Source organism: Sorex fumeus, unplaced genomic scaffold (genome assembly GCF_029834395.1).
Source record: "Sorex fumeus unplaced genomic scaffold, SorFum_2.1 ptg000231l, whole genome shotgun sequence".
NCBI classification, from domain to species: Eukaryota; Metazoa; Chordata; class Mammalia; order Eulipotyphla; family Soricidae; genus Sorex; species Sorex fumeus.
The window spans coordinates 1,614,076-1,636,091 of record NW_026606288.1 but is presented as its reverse complement, the minus strand read 5'-3'; the positions used below and the strand labels follow the sequence as shown (position 1 = coordinate 1,636,091).

General features: G+C 46.4%; 1 protein-coding gene across 1 annotated transcript in view; it reads right to left on the bottom strand.

The window, feature by feature from the left end:
• CUNH12orf4 (chromosome unknown C12orf4 homolog) overlaps window positions 1–22,016 on the bottom strand; it is a 45,846-nt gene that overhangs the window by 5,989 nt on the left and 17,841 nt on the right. Inside the window, exons 6-10 of the mRNA XM_056108657.1 lie at window positions 19,972–20,078; window positions 19,048–19,245; window positions 15,977–16,105; window positions 9,818–9,892; window positions 4,037–4,239 (exon numbers count right to left, since the gene is read on the bottom strand). Coding sequence (XP_055964632.1) covers window positions 4,037–4,239; window positions 9,818–9,892; window positions 15,977–16,105; window positions 19,048–19,245; window positions 19,972–20,078 — 712 coding nt within the window. The remainder of the gene's footprint in view (window positions 1–4,036; window positions 4,240–9,817; window positions 9,893–15,976; window positions 16,106–19,047; window positions 19,246–19,971; window positions 20,079–22,016) is intronic.

The window sequence follows — 22,016 nt, the reverse complement described above, 5'->3', positions numbered from 1 at the left end:
GAGCACCGCCAGGAGTAATTCCTGAGTGCAGAGACAGGAGTAAACCCTGAGCATTGCTGGGCATGACGCAAAAAGCAAAAAAAGGAAAAAAAAGAATGGTTTGTGTCTCTTAACTGGGGTACTGGTTAAAGGGGGTTCAGCCTTTTGTAAATCTGTGCTATTAATTGATACATATGCTAATAATAATATGGTCAGACTTCTTCGTCAAGATCATAAACGATCGGTTTGAGGCCCTTCATGTTCCCGGAGCGAACAGATGCCATTGGGCTACACTAGCACGCGACAGGGACAAATGGAGACGTTACTGGCGCCCGCTCGAGCAAATCGACGACTAACGGGAAGTTAAGTGATTAAGTGATGCTAATAAAAAAAACTGGCACCAATCACAATCACATGAGAATCCCTAAATCCCCAATTATCCAGCCAGTTACTAGTGGTTATGAAAGGTCAGGCACTTACTGTGACTGCTGACTTAGCAGTTTCCCCCACTCCTTTAGGTCAAGGGTTCAGGGCATAAAGATCTGTATACACAACAACCGCTAGCACCAGCACTGCTTTTTTCTTGGGGCAGACAATTCTCCCTTTCCACTTCCCTTTCAGTTTTTCAGTTTTAGAGCCATACCCGGCAGTGTCCAGGGGTGACTCCTGGCTCTGCACTCAGGTGGTGCTTGGGGGACCATATGGGATGTTGGGGATTGTACCTGGGTCAGCTGCATGCAAGGCAAACGCCCTCCCCGCCAGAGTATCTCTCTGGCCCCTCTTTTTATTTTCAAATGGCACTTTTCTCTGGCACTTTTTTGTCTGTCTGCCAGAGGGGACCTCGCGCACTGGGCTGAGACGTCGGTTCTGTTTGTTGGCGGGTGAAGCCACTGGAAACTTCCTCTGGAACCCCGGTGAGAAAGGGCGAAAAGAAACGTGGTCTCCGTTTCCTGTGTCATGTGGTCTGAGTTCATGGAATAACCCTCTTGACCCGAATGGCTAGTGAAATAAGACGGGACGGGAAGGGCCACGGGCCCCATGTACTTTGGCGAGTTAAAATGGACACTTGGGACACAGACTTAATGTCCTGCAGCTGGCTGTCCGGATTTAAAACACGTAACCTCGGTAGCATCTGTGGGAGAGGGCAGCGCTGGTAGGAGCAGATGTCTGGAAGTAAATCTGAACTTGGTGACTTTTGGAAAACACTGTTTTTGAGGTTGCTCCCCCACCTACATGCACCCATTTTTATAAACTGGTTAACCAGGAGTCCGGCTGCAGGAAGGTTCGGATGTTTCCCTGCGGGCGGTTGGCATTCATCCTGATCTTTCTTTGTTACTCCCCGGGACCCTTTTATAGATGGGAGTAGAGAGTGAGGATAACTTAATGGAGGCTAAAACTTCCTGATGGGATGAAAACGCTAGGAAGCCGCAGGGGCAAAGAAAGGAATAGCGTTTGTCAATCTCTCTTGGTACCGTCAGAAGTAGAACGGAAGCTGCGGGTTCATAGAATGAGAAAACGAGGGCCTGGGAACATTGGTGGTGAAAAATCTGCACTGGTGGAGGAGGGATGGGTATTGATCACTGTATGACTGAAACTCAGACATGAAAGCTTTCTAACTGTATCTTACGGTGATTCAATAAAAGAAAGAAAGAAAGAAAGAAAGAAAGAAAGAAAGAAAGAAAGAAAGAAAGAAAGTTAGTTTATGGTCCTTTTTTGACCAATCTGATTCTTTGGAGCAGGGCAGGTGGAAATGCAGAGGTGTTTAAACATTAATTGCTTGTACACTTTTGGTCTTCAGGGAGCACGGCGGGGAGGGCGTTTGCCTTGCAGGCTCCTGAAAAGGGTTCGATTCCCAGCATCCCATAGGGTCCCCCAAGCACCTCTGGGAGTAATTCCTGAGTGCAGAGCCAGGAGTAACCCCTGTGCATCGCCGGGTGTGACCCAAGAACAAAGTTTCAGAATGAGAAACCAGTGTGTCCAATGCAGCCTTTGGGTGATGAACCACAATTCTCCTCATAAAAAAAAAGTGTGAACTTACAGACGAATTTGAAGAAAACTATCTTATTTTACACGGAGCTGACTCTTGCACCTGTTTATATAGGATATTGCATGGAAAACAAGGTTTCACAATGCAATGAGATGAAGTGGGGACTTAATCTAAAAAGGAAACATACATTTTTTTAGGGGGCGTGGGGGCCGGGGGGCCTTGCGCTCACCTGGCAGTGCTCAGGGCTTACTCCTGTGTTCAGGAATCACTCATGGCAGTGTTCAAGGGGCCATATACGGTCTGAAGACCAAATAAGGGTTGGCCACATGCTAAGAAAATGCCTTACACCTGGACTATCTCTGCTGCCCCAAACAATATATTTTCCAGTGCATTTGTTCTCATCTTTTACTTTGGCCAATAGCATTTAGAATTAAGACCAAACTTTCTTCCTGACCTTCCCAATCAGCCCTTGCTGATCAGCCACTTTGTTTGCTTCCGGAAAATGCTGCCTCACGGCAAGCCGGGGTCAACACGGTGATGTGGGTCCTTTGTCGCTAGGCTGACCACTGCCCATTCCGGCGGGCACAAGCTGGCAGCGCCATTCACTCCAAGGGCTCTCTGTTCCTCCGAACTACTTGGAGTTTTATCATCTTGGCGTTGGGACTGGAGCGACAGCACTGTGGGTAGAGCGTTTGCCTTCCACACGGCCAACCCGGGTTGATTCCCAGTATCCCATGTGGTCTCCCGAGCACCGCCAGGAGTAACTCCTGAGTGCAGAGCCAGGAGCAACCCCTCAGCATTGCTGGGTGTGACCCAAAAAGAAAAAAAAATCATCTTTGCATTATACCCTCTGACCACTTTTCTTTCTTTTTTTTTTTTTCTTTTTTGGTAGCTGAGGGAAGAAGGCCAACAGTGGTGTATGATCGTGCCACGTTTTGATTCGAGAGGTCAGTAACTGTATCCCTGGCGTCTGTGAGAACGCTGTTCCACGGAGGATGGTTTCTTCCATTCTCCTGTCACCTCTTCCCACTGCCCATAAATGCACGCTCAGAGAATGCCAGCAAAACCAACACAAAAATTACACGCACCAACAGTGAATCCCACATGCACCATAGCAGATATGCAGGCAACTTTCATGTTCCTTCAGAAAAAAAAAAAAAAACGGAGGAAAAGAATTTTTCAAAGTAAGAGCCTATGTCTTAGTTGGAGCTAAGGGTAATTTTGGTTTTCGAGTTTCACCTGCTGTACGAAAAATTCACACAATCCTGAGCATAGACAGACACTTAAGGACTATTCATTGCTTTGAACTGTGCTATTCAACTCTATGAATTCGAGAGGAGATACCAAGGGCCATTAGTAAAAGCAGTAAGCTTTTCAAAATAGGATTAATATATTTATAGAGGTACGGCCCTCGCTCCCTCCTTCCCATCCTCCCTCCCTCCCTCGTTCACTTTCTCTCTCCTTGCTTACTTGCTTCCTCCCTACCTCCCTTTTTCCTCTCTCCCTCTTTTCCTTCCTCCTTCCTTCCCTCCTTCCCTTCCCTCCTTTCCTTCCTACCTTCCTTCCTTCCTTCCTTCCTTCCTTCCTTCCTTCCTCCCTCCCTCCTTTCCTCTCTCCCTCCTTTCCTCCCTCCTTCCTGCCTCCCTTCATTGCTTTCTTCCTTCCTTCCTCCCTTCCTGCTTTCCTCTCTCCCTCCTTCATTTCCTCCTTCCCTCTCTCGTTCCTTGCTTCCTTCCTTGCATACTTCCTCCTTTCCTATCTCCCTCCTTTCCACCCTCCTTCCTTGCTTCCTTCCTTGCTTACTCTCTCCTTCTCCTCTTCTTCCTCCCTCCCTCCCTCCCTCCCTCCCTCCCTTCTTTCCTCTCCCCCTCCCTTCCTCCCTCCCTCCCTCCCTTCTTTCCTCTCCCCCTCCCTTCCTCCCTCCCTTGCTCCCTTCCTCTCTCCCTCCCTCCCTTCCTCTTCATTCCTGTGCTCAGGGCCTGAATCTGCGGGTGCAGTTCACCCCGAGTAAAGGCCTGAACCTCTGTCCTGGCTCTCGAGCCGGCCTGGCAGCGCCGTCCGGCTGCTCACCTCTGACATCTCGTGCACCAGCAGCAGCGGAATGCTTATTGTGGTGATGTCGTGGCTGCAGCACGTCTTGAGAATATTACGGAGTCCCATGATGGCTGGATCACGAGCGGTGATGTTCCCCGATTTCACATTGTCGTCCACGCAAAGGTGAAATGCGACATGGATTTCTGAGAGATTCGAATGCCGCGTGATGTAAAATTCTCCTGGGAATAATAAATACCAAACACAATAATCGCCTTCATCCACGGGCTCCATAAAAGACTGTCCAGACAAGCTCCCCCTGGAAGCAATTAAGAGTGACAGTGGTGGGGGGAGGAGCTGGAGCGATAGCACAACGGGGAGGGCATTTGCTTTGCACATGAGGTTGACCCGGGTTCGATTCTCAGCATCCTATATGGTCCCCGGAGCACCGCCAGGAGTAATTCCTGAGTGCAGAGCCAGGAGTAACACCTATGCATTGCTGAGTGTGACCCCCTCCCCCCCAAAAAAAGAACTATCATTCCATTAGCCAGTTAGGGGTCACTGTCACTGTCACTATCCTCCCGATGTTCATCAATTTGTTCGAGCGGGCCCAGTAACGTCCCCCTTGTGACACTTGTTACTGTATTTGGCATATCAAATACGTCACGGGTAGCTTGCCAGGCTTTGCTGTGAGGACGAGATACTCTCGTTAGCTTGCCGGGCTCTCTGTGAGGGGCAGAGGAATCGAACCTGGGTTGGCCGCGTGCAAGGCAAACGCCCTACCCGCTGTGCTATCGCTCCAGTTAGGGGTAACAATATAAAATAAAGTACAGTAGGCGTGCTGTGTGGGATGGTTGGGAAAATGGAGACAATGGTGGAGGGAAGGTGACAGAGGTGTTGGGATTGGTGCTGGGATACTGAATACTTATAATAAACCATTACGAACAACTCTGGTGTTTAAATGAAGTGAGAATCATAGGGCTGAAGCAATAGTACAATATGCAGGGTGTTTACAGTGGGTGTTTGACAGGAACGGGATTCAATCCTGTCACCCTGTGTGGTCCCCAGAGCCCCATCAGAAGTGATCCCTGAGTGCAGAGCCAGGAATAAGCCCTGAGCACTACCAGATATGGTCAAAATCAAAAATGAATCATACCATTTTGCTCCCTAACTTAATCATCAGACTCAACGCTACTTAGGAGGGAGATGCAGGGGCTAGAGCGATAGTACAGCGGGGAGGGTGTTTGCCTTGCAAGCGGCCAACCCGGCTTCGATTCCCAGCATCCCATAGGGTCCCCCAAGCACCGCCAGGAGTATTTCCTGAGTGCAGAGCCAGGAGGAGCCCCTGTGCAGTGCCGGGTGTGACCCAAAAAAGAGGAAAAAAAAAAAGGAGGGAGATGCAGGTCTGCTACTAAGCTTTCCAAGAACCCCTGCAGTCGGGACCCTTCCTCCCTGTCTCATGTCATCTTGCTTCCTTGCTCTCTTCACACTCCGGCCACACGGGTATTGCTCATTTCTCCAAACATGCAGTGCTCCTTCCCTGTTCATGGCTGTGTGAGAAACTGCATCCTAAGATTCAGGCCAGGTCGACACCTCCCATCAATCATCCCACAGACTCAGGCCCTGAGACCTTCCCCCAGTGGTCTTCGTGGATGGTCCTGCCTAGTACAGAGCACCCTCTCCCCTGGTTTATTTCCTCTAACTGTTGTGACTTATTTTTTCAAAGGTAAACTTAGTTTTGTTTACAGAGATAAGGTTTGCACTCCATGACTACAGAGAAACTACCGCGTTTCTGTCCATCTTATTGAATGTTTTATTTCTAGCACAATGAACGGTACCAAGTTCTTAGAGTAAAAAGTAAAGGCCCTCCTGTTGATCGTCGATTTGCTCGAGCGGGCCCAGTAACGTCTCCATTGGAGACTTTGTTGTTACTGTGTCTGGCATATCGAATACTCTCGGTAGCTTGCCGGGCTCTCCGAGAGGGGCGGAGGAATCGAACTCGGGTCGGCCATGTTGGCTGCTTGTAAGGCGAATGCCCTACCACTGTGCTATCGCTCCAGCCCAAGTTCTTAGAAGGGTCTCAATAAATATTTTGTTTTAGACCAAATGCTGGGACAGTGTTTGTCAGACCGGAACACTGCTCTGTAGAATCATTTCATTTTCTATAGAGTCATGACAGCCGTGAAGAATCTTATCAGCTATTATTCTCTGCACTTTCTGATAATGTAAGTAAAGTAACTAAAGGCCCTCCTGTTGATTGTCGATTTGCTCGAGCGGGCCCAGTAACGTCTCCATTGGAGACTTTGTTGTTAACTGTGTCTGGCATATCGAATACTCTCGGTAGCTTGCCGGGCTCTCCGAGAGGGGCGGAGGAATCGAACTCGGGTCGGCCATGTTGGCTGCGTGCAGGGCAAACGCCCTACCGCTGTGCTATCGCTCCAGCCCCTGATAATGTAAAATGCAATGTTTTTATTTAAACAGATACGCAGTACTCAATTCTTCCTACAAAGACTTTGCTTTTCTAGGACTTGCTCTTCAAACCCTAGTCCCTCCACTAACAATGTTCTTATCCTTCCTTTGAAGTCATCACTTTTTTTGTTTGGGGCCACACCCAGTGATGCTCAGGGGTTATCCCTGGCTCTGCACTCAGGCGTCACTCCTGAGGTGTCCATAGGACCATATGGGGGTGCTGGGGGTCGAACCCAGGTCGGTCTCATGTAAGGCAAACGCCCTACTCACTGTAGTATCGCTTTGCCCCCCTGAAGTCATCCTTTTAAAAGAGCACTGCACTGTCTATAGTACTGTTGTTCATCCTCCCGTTCATTGATTTGCTCGAGTGGGCACCAGTAACGTCTCCATTGTGAGACTTGTTGTTACTGTTTTTGGCATATAGAATACATCATGGGGAGCTTCCCAGGCTCTGCTGTGCGGGCAGGATACTCTTGGTGGCTTGCCAGGCTCTCCGAGAGGGACAGATGAATCGAGCCTGGGTCAGCCACATGCAAGGCAAACGCCCTACTCACTGTGCTATCGCTTTTTTTTTTTTAATCTTTTTGGGCCATATCCAGTGATACTCAGGGGTTACTCCTGGCTCTGCACTCAGGAACTACTCCTGGCAATGCTCAGGGAACCAGACAGGATGCAGGGGATCAAACTTGGGTCGGCGACATGCAAGGCAAATGCCCTACCCACTGTGCTATCGTTCTGGCCCCTTCAGGTACCACTTAATATTTACTTGTAAACATATCGTAAAACTGAACCAATCTTCTATGGTTGGGTTTTGTGGAAAACTATTTCTAGTTCCCAATGTGAAGAAGCTGTGTCATAGTTCTCTCTGAGAACCCCAGGCAATGGTCATTAATCTTTTTTCTTTTTTTCTTTTTGGGCCACACCTGGCGATGCACAGGGCTTACTCCTGGCTCTGCACTCAGGAATTACTCCTGGCGGTGCTCGGGGGACCACATGGGATGCTGGGAATCAAACCTGGGTCGGCCACGTGCAAGGCAAAAGCTCTACCCGCTGTGCTATCGTTCCAGCTCCAGCCGTTAGTCTTTAAGGTCAAAAGAATTAGATATGGAAGAAAAGAAATTTAGAAAAAGACAGTAAATCAATCAATAAATAAATACCCAAATAAACCAAACAGGAAATGCAAAGGAAAAACTGCCTAGTGAGGAATGGTAGTTATGACTTCCCTGGAAGGCCAGGACAGACACAGACTTGCTTATCCGGAGGCTTGAGAGGCATGAGACAATCCCCTTCTGGGCTCAGTGGGCTGGACTGTCCTCTAGTGCCCTGTTGACACTTGGGCCACTGCATTAAAAACGGGCTATTGTCCAGGAAGTAATGAACTGGGCTGATTCAGTGACCCATCAGGTGCCTCCTAATCCCTCAACTGGCGCTGTTTAGTTTGACCCCAGATACCTTACCTCTTGTACTCATTTTGCTCATAAATAAAATGGGGATCGTGAGCTGGCAGTACTGACCGAGATAATATGATGCAGCAGATAAAGGACAGATTGGGTGTTTAGATGATCTGCTCTTTAGTGCTAATTGGCCGAGTGATTTTTGAGCAAATTAAACTCAGCCTATAGGGCCACTAATACTTCTGGCATAAAATAAAAAAAAAAAAAAACAATGCCTGACTACCTTGCACATAAAGTTAGGGTGCAAATCAGATGGTAGACACTATGTATGTAAATGATTACTTAGTGATCAATCTACATATAAACACATTTTTTTCCCCTTCGTAACTGAAAAGAATTTGTGGTTTGGGTTTCTTTCATCTCCTATAAATCTCTGACCAGTGAAGGAGGAATCATTTCAGATTCTATTGGCACACCTAACTGTTATTCCTTTCTCCATGCAGACCTATGACAGCCGCCTGATTTGGTGGTAATAATGAGATACTGCGGACAGCACTTTCCCCTAGAAAAGAGAACGGAAGGAAACAAATACAGCAATAAGGAGTGAAATTTAAGAAAATCAGATGTCCACACCTTGGGAGTGAGTAGGATGGGCTTTATTTTAAGAAAGCCACGAAATGAGGATGATGTGAATTATGATCTCTGAGGAGAAACCATCAATCCTGATTCCGTGAGGGTATTTTCCGAGGGAGAGGAGAGTTTCCGGGTCTACAGACAGAGGTGACAGTGTGTGGTGATGAGAGCCCACCTCCGACAATCCCCACTGAGGTCGGAAGGTGGAGGGCGGGCCAGGGAGAAGCTGATGACCCCACGCTCGGTGACTCAGCCTGACGAGAGAGGCTAGAAATGAGAATGTGATTTCCTCCAGGGGAGTTGGGGCTGGCTACATGAGGAACGTGGCGGGGAGGAAGTGTTAGAAAACAACCCTGGTTATTTATGAAACTGAAAAGCCATCCATCCGTTTTACAGAATTTCCACGTGGGAACACAGGAGCCTTCTCTTCCTTTAGGCCCTATCATACCACTCCTAAGTGTATCATGGGAGGAATTCAATCTGGGAGGGGTCGGGTCCAAGAGACTGAATTTCCAGCAGAGAAGCAACAGGTTCAGGATCAAGAAAGGAAATTTAAGGAACAGAAAGCAAGAGAGATTCAAAATCCGATGACCCCAGTTCTTTCGACAAATTCAACCATTTAGGTCTCTCTGAATGCTTCGTTCCATTTCAGAGTCAAACTTATGTCTCCACTCCTTACTTTTTTAATTTTTTAATTTTTTGGGTCACACCCGGTGATGCACAGGGGTTAGTCCTGGCTCTGCTCGGGGATCATACGGGATGCTGGGAATTGAACCTGGGTCGGATGCATGCAAGGCAAACACCCTACCTATCTCTCCAGGCCCTGGGATCTATGTTGAGCCCCATATAGTCCCTCGAGCATAACTGGGTGCAGCTCTGGAGAGCTCCATCACTACCAGAGTGACCTGGGTACCCCTGGGGCCATAGGATCCAAACGTATCACATGATTGTTCTTGCTGTTTCTTGTTTTGGGTCCACACCCAACAGTGTTCATGGCCTTACTCCTTCCTCTGTATTCAGGAATCACGCCCGGAAGTGCTTAGGGGGAGCATATGGGGTGCTGGGAATAGAACCCAAGTTGGCTCTGAGCACGGCAAATGCCCACCCCCCTGGATTATTGCTCCGGCCCCATGCAGTACATCCTTTAGCCTTAGCGTTAGTGGCTGGCCCTGTTAGCCAAGAATCATGGTGGGGCCTTTAGGTCTCTGGAGCATCGCTTGGGATTCTTCCCGTGTCCCCCTCAAAAAAGAACTCACGTTTCAAAGCCGCATCCCGTCTACGTAATTATAAGAAAAACCACAGCTCTAAATAAAATAATGCTTACCAGGTAGAATGTTTAAATAGTTTCTCTCGGCATTTTTAGTCTTATCGTCATTGCCTCCGTTCCGGCTTCCAGAATCTATTAATAAGATAACGCAAGGAGAAAGAACATGATGACAAGTGAAAACAGATTGCGACTACTACTAAGCCCCCAACAATTACAACGCTGGACATTCTCGTACATGCGTTAGTGGCTGATCTCGTCAATTCCTACAAAAGCTTAGGACCATAACACCTTATGAGGTGAGTATTATTCTTCCTTTTTTTTTTTAAGGGGGAGGGGTCACACCCAGCAATGCTCAGGTTACTCCTGACTCTGCACTCAGGAATTACTCCTGGAAGTGCACGGGGGACCACATGGAATGCTGGGGATTGAACCCAGGTCGGCTGCATGCAAGGCAAACACCCTTCCTGCTGTACTATCGCTCCAGCCCCTCCAGAGGTGAGTAATAATACACATGAGATGTGATGAGGAAACAGAGGGTTAGACAGGTCAAATGACTCAGCCACGGCCAGGCAGATGAGTGGTGGAACCAGATCTTGATTGCACATACTCTACTCAGATTCTAGATCCTGCAGTCTTCATACCTCATCAGCCTTGCCAAGAGTGTATTCTATCCACAAGGTTCGGGGCACTACATTAATTCCTCATAAAATACCTTCATTCAAGAGCTGTGGTGTGGTCATCTTTGTTTTTAGTATCTGAGTCACTGTTGTTGATATAACACGTTCAGGATGACAGACAAATGGTGAACAGCACCAGGAATCACTTGAGAATTTCTAATCTTTTGTGATGTAACATAAATTTATCTCAAACAGACATGGGTCTTTGCTTTATTCAATAGTTTTTTTCTTCTAGAAGATACGTGCTACTTAAGAGAAGCAACATGGGCATAATATGACACGTCATGATTGGCCAAACATATACGTGAATATGGAATAAATTACTGTTTGTTTTTGGGGCCATGCCTGGGTGGTCAGGGCTTACTCCTGGCTCTGTGCTCAGGGATCACTCAATCATTCATTCCTGCTGGACTCGGAGGGTGCCCAGAACCCAGGTCGGCTGTGTTCTAGGCAAGTGCCCTAGCTACTGCACTGCTCCCGAGCTTTGAACACAAATTATTTTATATAACAATACATATTTAAAAATAGAAGACACATCTGAATTTTGTAAGAATTCTATCAGAACTAAAAAATGTTAAGTATTAACATTAAAACTGGCTATCATTAAGAAGTTGTATATTTGTTCATTGCACATAACAGTCATAAACATAATATTATTTATTGTATATAATCAGGGCTGGAGCTATAGCGCAGAGGGTAGGGCGTTTGCCTTGCAAGTGGCCAGCATGGTCGACCTGAGTTCGATTCCTCCACCCCTCTTGGAGAGCCCGGCAAGCTACCGAGAGTATCTCGCCCACACGGCAAAGCCTGGCAAGCTCCCTGTGACATATTCCATATGCCAAACACAGTAACAATTGTCACAATGGAGACATTACTGGGCCCACTCGAGCAAATCGAAGAACAATGGGAGGACAGTGACAGTGACAGTATATAATCAACTACCTGGAATGGCCTTCAGCCTCAGAAAGTCACTGGAAAAGTCAGAACTTTAAAGGAATAGCTGGAAAAACTAGAACAATATTATAACTTCAAAACAATTCTGAATTAAAAGGAAATAGCAGAAGGTGTGAGGGAAACTGGGGACACAGGTGGTGGGAAATGTGTACTGGTGAAGGGACTGGTGTTGGAACACTGTATGACTGAAACGCAATCATGAAGAACTTTATAAAGTTGTTATAAGTTAAAAACAACTTTATAACTGTCTCTCATTGTGATTCAATTAAAAAAATTTTTTAAAAGGAAACAGCATATTTACCTGGTCGTTACTCTGATAAACTGATATACATTAATGTATCCTGTAAACACATACATGCCAAAATATGAAAAGGCCATAGGAGAGAGGCACAGACCAGTAAGGGTCTATGATGCCACAGTTCGTATGTGACATGACATATGAGTTTCTGATACAAGCCACGGAACTCACAGGCTTCCAGAAAAATGTCTGACCATGGCACAGAGACCAAAACAAGAACGAGTCTGATTTTGTTCAGATGGGTTTGAACAACAATCCCAATGATGTAAGTGGCCGTCCTTTGATGTTTTGATGGTCACATCTCATCATACAAACAAAATGGCCATTTTTAAAAAAATGTGTATATAAAATGCACAAACTGGGGTTGGAGCAAGAGCACAGCATGTAGGGTGTTTGCCTTGCATGTAGCCAACCTGGATTCGATTCCCAGCATCCCACAGGGTCCCCTGAGAACCGCCAGGAGTAATTCCTGAGTGCAGAGTCAGGAGGAACCCCTAGGCATTGCCGGGTGCGACCCAAAAAGAAAAAAAAAAAAAGCACAAACTACACTGTTTGGGGGCTATTTTTGGGGGGGGGGGGGCTATGTACTCTAGAACCGTAAAGATGCTGGTATTCTAAGGGCTGGCCGTAAGGACAATGGGCTGGCTGGCATCTCTCTGGTGAGGCACTTGTACATCCGGATGCAGACACACCAAGAAAATATGTGGACACACAGAAAAAAGGAAAGGCCATGGCATTTCCACAAACCTCCTCTTCCGTAACAACATGCGGGCTCCTTTAAGAAAGCTGTCTTCTATAAACATACTTGTTTCACTGACTCACTTAAACCACAAAATAGTTGCTTGACAAGGACAAAATAATACCATGCGCTGCCTTATCCGTATGCGGTTAAAAAACTTCCTGTCCTTTACTCCACACTTTCGAGTTCTTTGTGCATATACTTAGAATCCTCCTCCTTCTCCCCCACCTGTCAAGAGCTCAATCTTCGTGCTTCTGGTCACTCCCGAGAATATTAAAACGTTTCTAATCATATCGTTGCTGGCTTGAAATGAGGCGGGGGAAGAAAAAAATCCATTTTTCCAGAGGTCATTTGGGAGGCTATAACTTCTGCAACGGTTTCTTTGCATTTTGTTTGTGGGGGAGGAGGGGTTTGTATTCCCAGGGGGGGTTGGCTGGGGTCCCTGAGGGTCCCTCTGGGCAATGCTCTAACTGGCGGTGTGGGCCTGACAATCTGGTACCCAGGCCCAGCAATGGGGCCATCAGGACCATCCTGGTGGTGCTGGGGGCAGGAAGTGTGGGGGACTAAGAGAGGATTGGGGGGCGGGTAGAAATTGTTGGTGCTGGGAACAGAACTCAAGGGTTCATGCATGCAAGGCTCCCCCCTCTCCACCCCTGCCTTGAGCTCTCTCCTCTTTCCAATACTGATTTCTTGATATTACATCTGCCCTTATCATATATATCACATATGTAACAGATCTTTGCTTACTTCAAAACACTTTGGACCCAGAAATACGGGAGTGGCTTTTCCCATTACCAAACAAGCAAAGGAGGCTGAGAGACAGTGCAGGGGTTCGGGTGCTTGTTGTGTACATGGCTGACCCTGGCTCAAAGGTCAGCACCACGTGGTTCTCCAAGTCCGGCAGCAAGGCTTGTGGGGGGCACCTCGTCCCCCATCCTCTTGCCAGCACAGAGCAGGGACGCCCCAGAACACAACAAACAAACAAACAAGAAATCCATAATACCAGAGCAGAAGGATTGACTAACCACAACTCTGAAAATTGCCATAATTTGTTTCCTGGGCAAGACATCAAGTTTTTTTTTTTGTTTTTGTTTTTGTTTTGTTTTGTTTGGAAAGAAATCATGCAGTTGGGTGAGAGAGCCAGTACAAAGCTTAAGGTGCTTGGGGCCAGAGGAGGAGGAGGGGCACAGCAGGTAGGGCGATCCCTGGCTTCCATAGGGTCCCCAAGCACCGCCAGGAGTAATTCCTGAGTGCAGAGCTAGGAGTAACCCCTGAGCATCACCGGGTGTGACCCAAAAAGTCAAAAAAAAAAAAAATAAAAACAACCTAAAAACAAACAAACAAACAAAAACCCAACACAATTTAGGAGCATGTATAGCTGTGAAACAGGTTCAAATCCCAGCACTGCAAAGAACATCCCCAGGAGTGCCCCTTGACACAGAGCCCAAGGTGGCTCTGAGCACGGTCAAATGGTTCCCAACCGCCTCCCCCACAAAACAAAATAAAACAAAGAAATCATGAAACACTGAGTAAGCACTGATAAGCACTTCTTTTTTGGCCTGTCATAGAATAAAATTTCTGAAACAAACAAACAAACAAAAACCCACACTGTATACAGCAAACTTAAGAGTTCCAATTTCTTTTCTAAAGAAAGCTCACTTTTTTCAATGGACTAACAGATTTACATTAGGCTTCGAATCAGGGCTTTTTCTCTTTGACCAGTGTCTTCGCTTAATCTCTTTTCATGTTGTGAGAAACCTCAGAATGGAGGCGAGGAACCTTCACGTTTCCCAGGAGGGCTAACGTCAGGGAATCTCCCCAGAGCGGGGGCTGAAAGCGGGGCTAGGGCGTCAGTGCTTCCTCGGCAAGCTGGTTCCGATACCCACTTCTGCTTGTACTCCCTGGCGGGGCCGCGACATAGTTAGAAACACTGTCACTGTCACCCTGTTGTTCATCGATTTGCTCGAGCGGGCCCAGAAACGTCTCCATTGGAGTCTTTGTTGTTACTGTGTTTGGCATATCGAATACGTCACGGGGAGCTTGCCAGGCTCTGCCGTGTGGGCGAGATACTCTCGGTAGCTTGCCGGGCTCTCCGAGAGGGGCGGAGGAATCGAACTCAGGTCGGTCATGTTGGCTGTGTGCAAGGCAAACGCCCTACCGCTGTGCTATCGCTCCAGAGAAACAGCTGCAGTTTATTCCGTGAGTGCCTGAGGCCCTGAGTTCCATCCCCCAGCTGAATATACCCCCACTCACAGCACCACTGGGGGTGGTGTTGCCAGGCCAACAATTATCAGCAGTGGCCCCCAACGCCCTGGGGGACACCCTCCACGAAATGCCTTAACCAACTAGAAAGCATTACACTGTGGATACACAGAAAACGTTTAAAAAAAGGGCAACTGCTCAAGGATAGAGCAGTGTCTGAAAGAGCCACCAAAAGAAAAGCCGATCTGATTTCGGCTATGACTTTGCTTGTGCTGACAATCGATGTACGTAAAGGCTGATCTTTGAATCTATAGGCTAAGGAGTGAGGTACTTTTAAATGGATTGGTCAAGAAAGTATATCTTGTTACACATCTATTGGCTATGAAATGCACGGGCTTTGTTGTAACAGTTGATGAAGGCCTATATAAGGTCCCCTTTGAAGAAGCTCGGGGCTCTCAGCCACTGCCCACTCTGGGGTATGCTGTGGAGCCCCATCATGCTGGTCTAAATAAACCCCGTTTGTACTCCTGCAGGAATTGTGTCTATCTGGTCTTTCCGCGCCTCCCAGGGCTAGGGAACTCCCGATCCCAACAATGCTATTTAAGTAGATCAAAGAAGGAACATTAACAAGGTATATACTCAGTGCTATCACTGGCTCCTAGGAGTAATAATCCTATTTGCCTTGGAAATATCGAAACTGGATAGAAAAAAAAAAGAAAGAAAACATCTTTGCACTGAGTGTCCATTTACTGAACTGAAATTTCCCAAAATTTTGTTGGGGCTGGAGCAATAGCACAGCAGGTAGGGCGTTTGCCTTGCACGCAGCCAACCTGGGTTCGATTCCCAGCATCTCTTATGGTCCCCTGAGCACCACCAGGGGTAATTCCTGAGTGCAGAGCCAGGAGGAACCCCTGTGCATCGCCAGTTGTGACCCAAAAAAGAAAAAAAAATTTTGTAGCATAAAATAATACAAGGTTCTAGCATAAAATCATGCAAAAAAAAAAAAAAAAGCAGGGATTTTACCTTTCCAATACAAATTCCTTCACTGTAATGATGACTCATACCCTAAGAGAGCACGTTAGGACAAGACAGACTGAAAGTGAACATTTTAAAACTCAGGGCTGAGGGCCAGAGTACTAGTACAGTGTGGAGGGCATTTGCCTTGCATGCAGCTGACCCGGGTTCGATTCCCAGCATCCCATACAGTGCCCCAAGCACCGCCAGGAGTCATTCCTGAGTGCAGAGCCAGAAGGAACCCCTGTGCATCGCCAGGTGTGACCCAAAAAGAGAAAAAAAAAACAAAAAAGAAAATACAAAAAAACACAAAGCTCGGGGCTTGTGCTGACCGTGTGAGTCTTTCAACTTGCTCCTGCGCTGTGTTCTTGCATAAAGAACCACCTGCTGGACCACCTCCAGCTGCTCGCCGATCCGGGGAAAGTGGAAGTCTGTGCACTCCTGGCAAATGGTGGCGAAATCTACGAGAATCCAAACACACACAAATCTCTAAAGGTAAGCTCTTTTTCCCTCCCACCCCCCATATCCCCCATCCCACCCTGCCTCTGTGGCAGGGCATATTCCCTTTTATATCAGTATACATAATTAACTCTAAATAGTTATCTACAAAAAAAAATTAAAGGTAAGCTCTTAATTACGTACTTAAAGCAATAAACTCTAGCAGAAACAATCAAGGATTCCCTCACTGATTTCTCAGATGTGCCCTTTTAGTCTTACAGAGCTAGGGCACAGCGATTTTACAGGAACTGAACCTATCAGTCAAAAGAATTTTTAAAAAATAATAAGAGAAAGGAGTTGGAGCAATCGTACAGCGCGTAAGGCACGCAGCTGACCGGGGTTTAATCCCTCACACCCCTTCCGGTCCCCCGAGTACCACCATGAGCAATCCCTGAACACAGAGATAGGAGTAAGCCCTGAGCACTGCTGGGTGTATACTCTCCCTACCTCCTCCCAAAGTAAAAGTCAAGGAAGACATTTACAAATGAATTCCAGGGGCTGGAACTATAGCACAGCGGGTAGGGCGTTTGCCTTGTACGCGGCCGACCCGGGTTCGATTCCCAGCATCCCATATGGTCCCCTGAGCACTGCCAGGGGTAATTCCTGAGTGCAGAGCCAGAAGTGACCCCTGTGCATTGCTGGGTGTGACCCCCCCCAAAAAAAGAAAAAAAAATGAATTCCAAGCCTTCGCTGAATTATATCTTCATAATGCAATCCCCAAAGCTATAAGAAAGAAGGGAGGCCGTGGAGACAGCCCAAAGGACCAGAGTGAGTGTTTTCAGGCAAAAACCCTGGTTTAGAACCCGGGCACCTCATGCCCCACTCCAGCCCTCCCCACCAAACCAACACAGCCAGGAGTTACCCCAAGTACTAAGCTGGGAAGAGCCCCAGTCCTGCCTTCTGAGGTGCAGAAACCATGAAATAAAACCAAAAAGAACCCGACCAAAAAAGGTCTATATGAAAGCTTACATTGGATAGGAACTAAGTTCTATTCAAGCATCTTCAGAAGCACTTCAATCTATTTCATATTTAAACACTAAAAAAAAAAAATCACACGTGTAAAAACAACAATGGTAGCCCTAGTAGAGAAGTTAGGGTTTCACCTTATCCTTTAGTAAAGGATAAAGATGGGGCTGGAGCAATAGCACAGCGGGGAGGGCATTTGCCTCTCACGTGGCTGACCCGGGTTCAATTTCCAGCATCCCATATGGTCCCCTGAGTACCGCCAGGGGTAATTCCTGAGTGCAGAGCCAGGAGTAACCCCTGTGCATCGCCAGGTGTGACCCAAAAAGCAATAAATAAATAAATAAATAAAGGATAAAGATAGTTATGTGTCACACACACGTATGTATATATACGTGTATACACACGCCCAAGCAGTGCCCAGGGAGCCCCAGGGCCACTCCTGGTGACACATGTGCAGGCCTGAGGACCCCATGTGGCCGTCCAGTGAGTCTGTGCTATCTGGGGTCACCGAGGCCCTGCTGAGGGACCAGGCCACCCCTGGGGTTGAACCTGGGGACAGGCGAGCACTCATGCCCTTTGCTATCTCCCTACTTCAGTCCCAAATTTTGAAAAATTTGACTATTTAAAGGAAAAAAAAAAGAAAGAAAGGTCAAGTGGATGAATTAAAATTCAATGAGCCAGGATCTACTTCTAAATTGAAAAACCCACTTAGATCTGGATGATCCTTTCTGTTGTGATTTGAAACAAAGATCCTACAAAGGGACCCCTTCATCATGTGAGAGGATGGTAAGAAAGCGTCAAATCCTGAAGCTCTCTGCACACACAAGAGGATGAAGAAGAACTGAAAGAAAGTGGGGAGGGGCTGGGGGCCATAGCACAGCGGGGAGGGCATTTGCCTTGCACACGGCTGACCCGGGTTCGATTCCCAGCATCCCATATGGTCCCCCGAGCACCACGAAGAGTAATTCCTGAGTGCAGAGCCAGGAGGAACCCTTGTGCATCTCCGGGTGTGACCCAAAATGAAGAAAAACAAACAACCAAACAAAAAAAAAACCAGAAATGAAAAGAAAGTGGAGAGAGATGCTGTGTAGGCTTCTGGACCCTTTAAACCCATTCACTTTTCTCCTAATTCTCCTCCTCTTCTTCTTTTTTTTTTCTTTTTAATATATTGGGTTAATTTGGTGTTTCTTTGTACTCTGTTGAATTTTATTATATTATTTTTTTAAACATCCATAGAGTTTTTCTTATTGTAATCCTGTCTTTATTTGAGCAGTATCTACAAAATAATCATTTCTAACAGAAAATCAATATTCCCTTTCTTAGGATAAAACATATTTTTTTCCTTTTCTATTTCTTCTTTTTTTTTTTTAAACAAATTTTATTTGGAGGATTTTTAGGTGCAGGGCGGGGGAGAGAGAGGGAGAGAGGGAGAGAGAGAGAGAAAGAGGAGAGAGAGAGAGAAAGAGGAGAGAGAGAGAAAGAGAGAGAGAGAGAGAGAGAGTAACATACTCAAGAGAGAACACGGGCTTCTCCAAGGGCAGAGAGAGCCCCTACACAAATCCTAGCATTAAACAGAAAAGCATGAAAGTCCACATCTCAAGAGGGGAGATGCGGGCGACACGTGCTCGGGCACCACATGTGCTTGGCCAAGTGGGCGCAAGCAGCACATGGGCTCGGGCAGCATATGCGCCTTTTTTTCTATTTCTATTAATTCAAATGTAAAACAAAATTTTTTTTATGTAGACAAAAACCAAACATGGATACCATTCTAGAGCTGGGAAATTGGATTTTTAATTTTATGATTGGTTTACAGAAGTACCAATAATGGTTGCTCCCACGTCCATCAACTCACTTGGTGCAATAACCTCACTCCCTTCTTTAGGGACTGTTATCTGCAAGGCACAATCTGACGAGCCCTGCGTGGATGCTGTGCACTCACCTCTCTTAATTCCACTGTAGGAATTGATGCGGTTGTCCACAAGCAACACCAGGCCACAGAGCGAGGTGGAATAAAGCGACAGGGCGGTCTGCAGCCGGTGCAGCTTCACCCCGCTCCGGTGATTTCTTTTGTGCTTACAGAAATCCAGCATATCTGCTCTCAGCAGTCTCAGATTATGCATGGTCTTCAGCTGGGCTCCTGTGGGGCGGGCGAAAGTCCCCCCAAAGATACTGAGACAACCGTTAAAAATCAGTGCGATCAGACGCAAATCTCCACGGCAAGAATCTGGAGCAGCCCACGGTATGAGGCATTAAAAATGGGCCTCTGGCCTTCCCATTTTTGTAACTATTAATATGTAATCTAGTTGCCAAAAAAAAAAAAATAAAACCAATATACGTGGAAAGTGAAAAATTGGAGTCAACAAACCATGGGTTTTCTTGGACCAAGAGGTGATTTGCAATGAAAATAGAGCAAGCTGGGCTGGAGCGAAGACACAGCAGGTAGGGCTTGAACGCGGCCAACCTGGGTTCGATCCCCAGCATCCCAGAGGGTCCCCCGAGCACCACCAGGAGTCATTCCTGAGTGCAGAACTAGGAGTAACCCCTGAGCATCACCGGGTGTGACCCAAAAAGCAAGCAAACAAACAAACAAACAAAATAGAAAATGCTTGGCTTTATTCTATCTGTATGGGAGGGAGCAAATGAGAGTATCTCGCCCACACGGCAAAGCCTGGCAAGCCACCCATGATGTATTCGATATGCCAAACACAGTAACAAGTGTCACAATGGAGACGTGACTGGGCCCGATCGAGCAAATCGATGAACAACGGGAGGACAGTACTACTATAGGAGGGAGCCTGCTCCTCTCACACCCCCAAAATTCACAAGTTGGAGTGAGTTTGGCATGCAAAGTATTGACACTTACCGAGATGAATAGTAAAACTTTCTTCCAATTTTCTCTGTTCCTCATAAATCCTTCCATTTGCTTCTGCGGATTCTCTGAACTGATTTGGCTGGACTTTAATTTCCTCACTGAAATTAACAAAATGATCGAGGCTTTGTTGGGGGGGAGGGAGAGAGGGCACACGTCTGTCAAGAACTTTTCCTAAAGGAGAGCACGCCCCATAATGAAATGAGACAAAACCAAACAGCTGAAAGCAGCACTGCTTTGTTCCTGAGTTCTTCCCTAATCCCTGCTGACAGCAAGGTCAGAAGCGACAACAGGTTCTAAAATTCCCACGTGCGCTCTCATTTCCTCACAGTTAAGTAATGCAAATTATTCTCTTTAGTCATTAGAAGCACAATGCACATTGTTGCACGTAATATTTTAGTGGCCCGTGAGGACAATCAATCAAGATAACTTATTGTTACACTAAAGTGACTAATTTAAATATATATTCAAAGTATATACTATATTATATAATTGTACATAATATATCCTATAATATACACATTATACATTATATACATGCATATATGTATGTCTATATATATATACACGTGTGTGACATGTGTACACACACACACACACACATACACATATTCCCTCTCTGGAATGATTTTAGGTGAAACTAGAAAAGACACAAATGGGTAGAAATAAAAAATTTAAATTTAAGCAACAAATAAATAACAAGAAAACAGTAAAGTTTATTTCAATATATTCTTTGGTTTGTTTTTGTTCCTTCCAACTGTTTTCTTCTTCCCCACCAACATTTGCGTCCCTGTAAAGGACTCTTCTGTTCTAGTCGGCTCTTGTATTGCCTGCAAACGTTTCCATGGAGGCTTTCATTCAAACTGCACAACTGTTCAAATCAAATCTCACGGTATGCAAGGATGATAGAAGCCAATAATAGAAAACCATTCCCCTGGCTAAATTTTTATGGTTATTATGCACAATCTTATTAGTCTCATTGGTTGACTTCATTAGTAAATATGCCCAAGTCAGCCTAACAATAAATTGATATTTGTAAAATATCCTGATCTTAGGAGAAAGCCACGAGAGAACACTGTTCCCATTCGAAAAAGGAGGAGCCAGGAAATTGAGAAAAATTTAACTTTGCACGTCTACGCACATGACTCACAATGTAAGACCAGTGAGGGTGGGGACGGGGCACTTTGCAAACGTCATCTCTACGCCGACAGAATGATAGCGTCTTTCCACAAAGAAACATATCTCTACAGCTTGGATTCCTGAAATCCCTTTCGCAGCTAAGGATTTTTCCCATCTTCCCTTTTCTGAGCTCAATATGCAGTATACGTTTTGGTCCGCTACACACCTTCATGGTCATGGTCCTCCCGTTTCTCATCGATTTGCTCGAGCTGGCCCAGTAACGTCTCCATTGGAGACTTTGTTGTTACTGTGTTTGGCATATTGAATACGTCACGGGGAGCTTGCCAGGCTCTCTGCCGTGCGGGCGAGATACTCTCGGTAGCTTGCCGGGCTCTCCGAGAGGGGTGGAGGAATCGAACTCGGGTCGGCCATGTTGGCTGCATGCAAGGCAAACACCCTACCGCTGTGCTATCGCTCCAGCCACCTTCATTCACAGAAAATCTCATGCAGGACACACTCAGATCCTTTTGTCCTGCTCTACTTCATTCTGTTCGGATCCATTTCATTTTATTTTGTGGCTGTTTCTGAAAGGCTGATAGGAAAGCACAGGATACGGGATGGTCCCCAGCAGACCCGCAGTGGGAGAAGCACCAAGGCAGGTGACAAAAAACACAGTTGCTCCTCAACCATCCTTCCCCGACACTCCCTTTCTCTTTCCCCTATTCCTGGCCCTGGAAATAAAGTGGATCCTTACGTGTTAGCCTCCGGGATGTCACTCCATTGGTAAAAATAAAATTAATTAGATATTTCTAGGTGTTGTTTCGGGGGAAACAATAAGGCAGTTGAAAGTTGGTAATACTCAGATAAGAGGTGATACAGACACCTGACATTTGAGCAAAATTCATTCAACTGTCCATCCA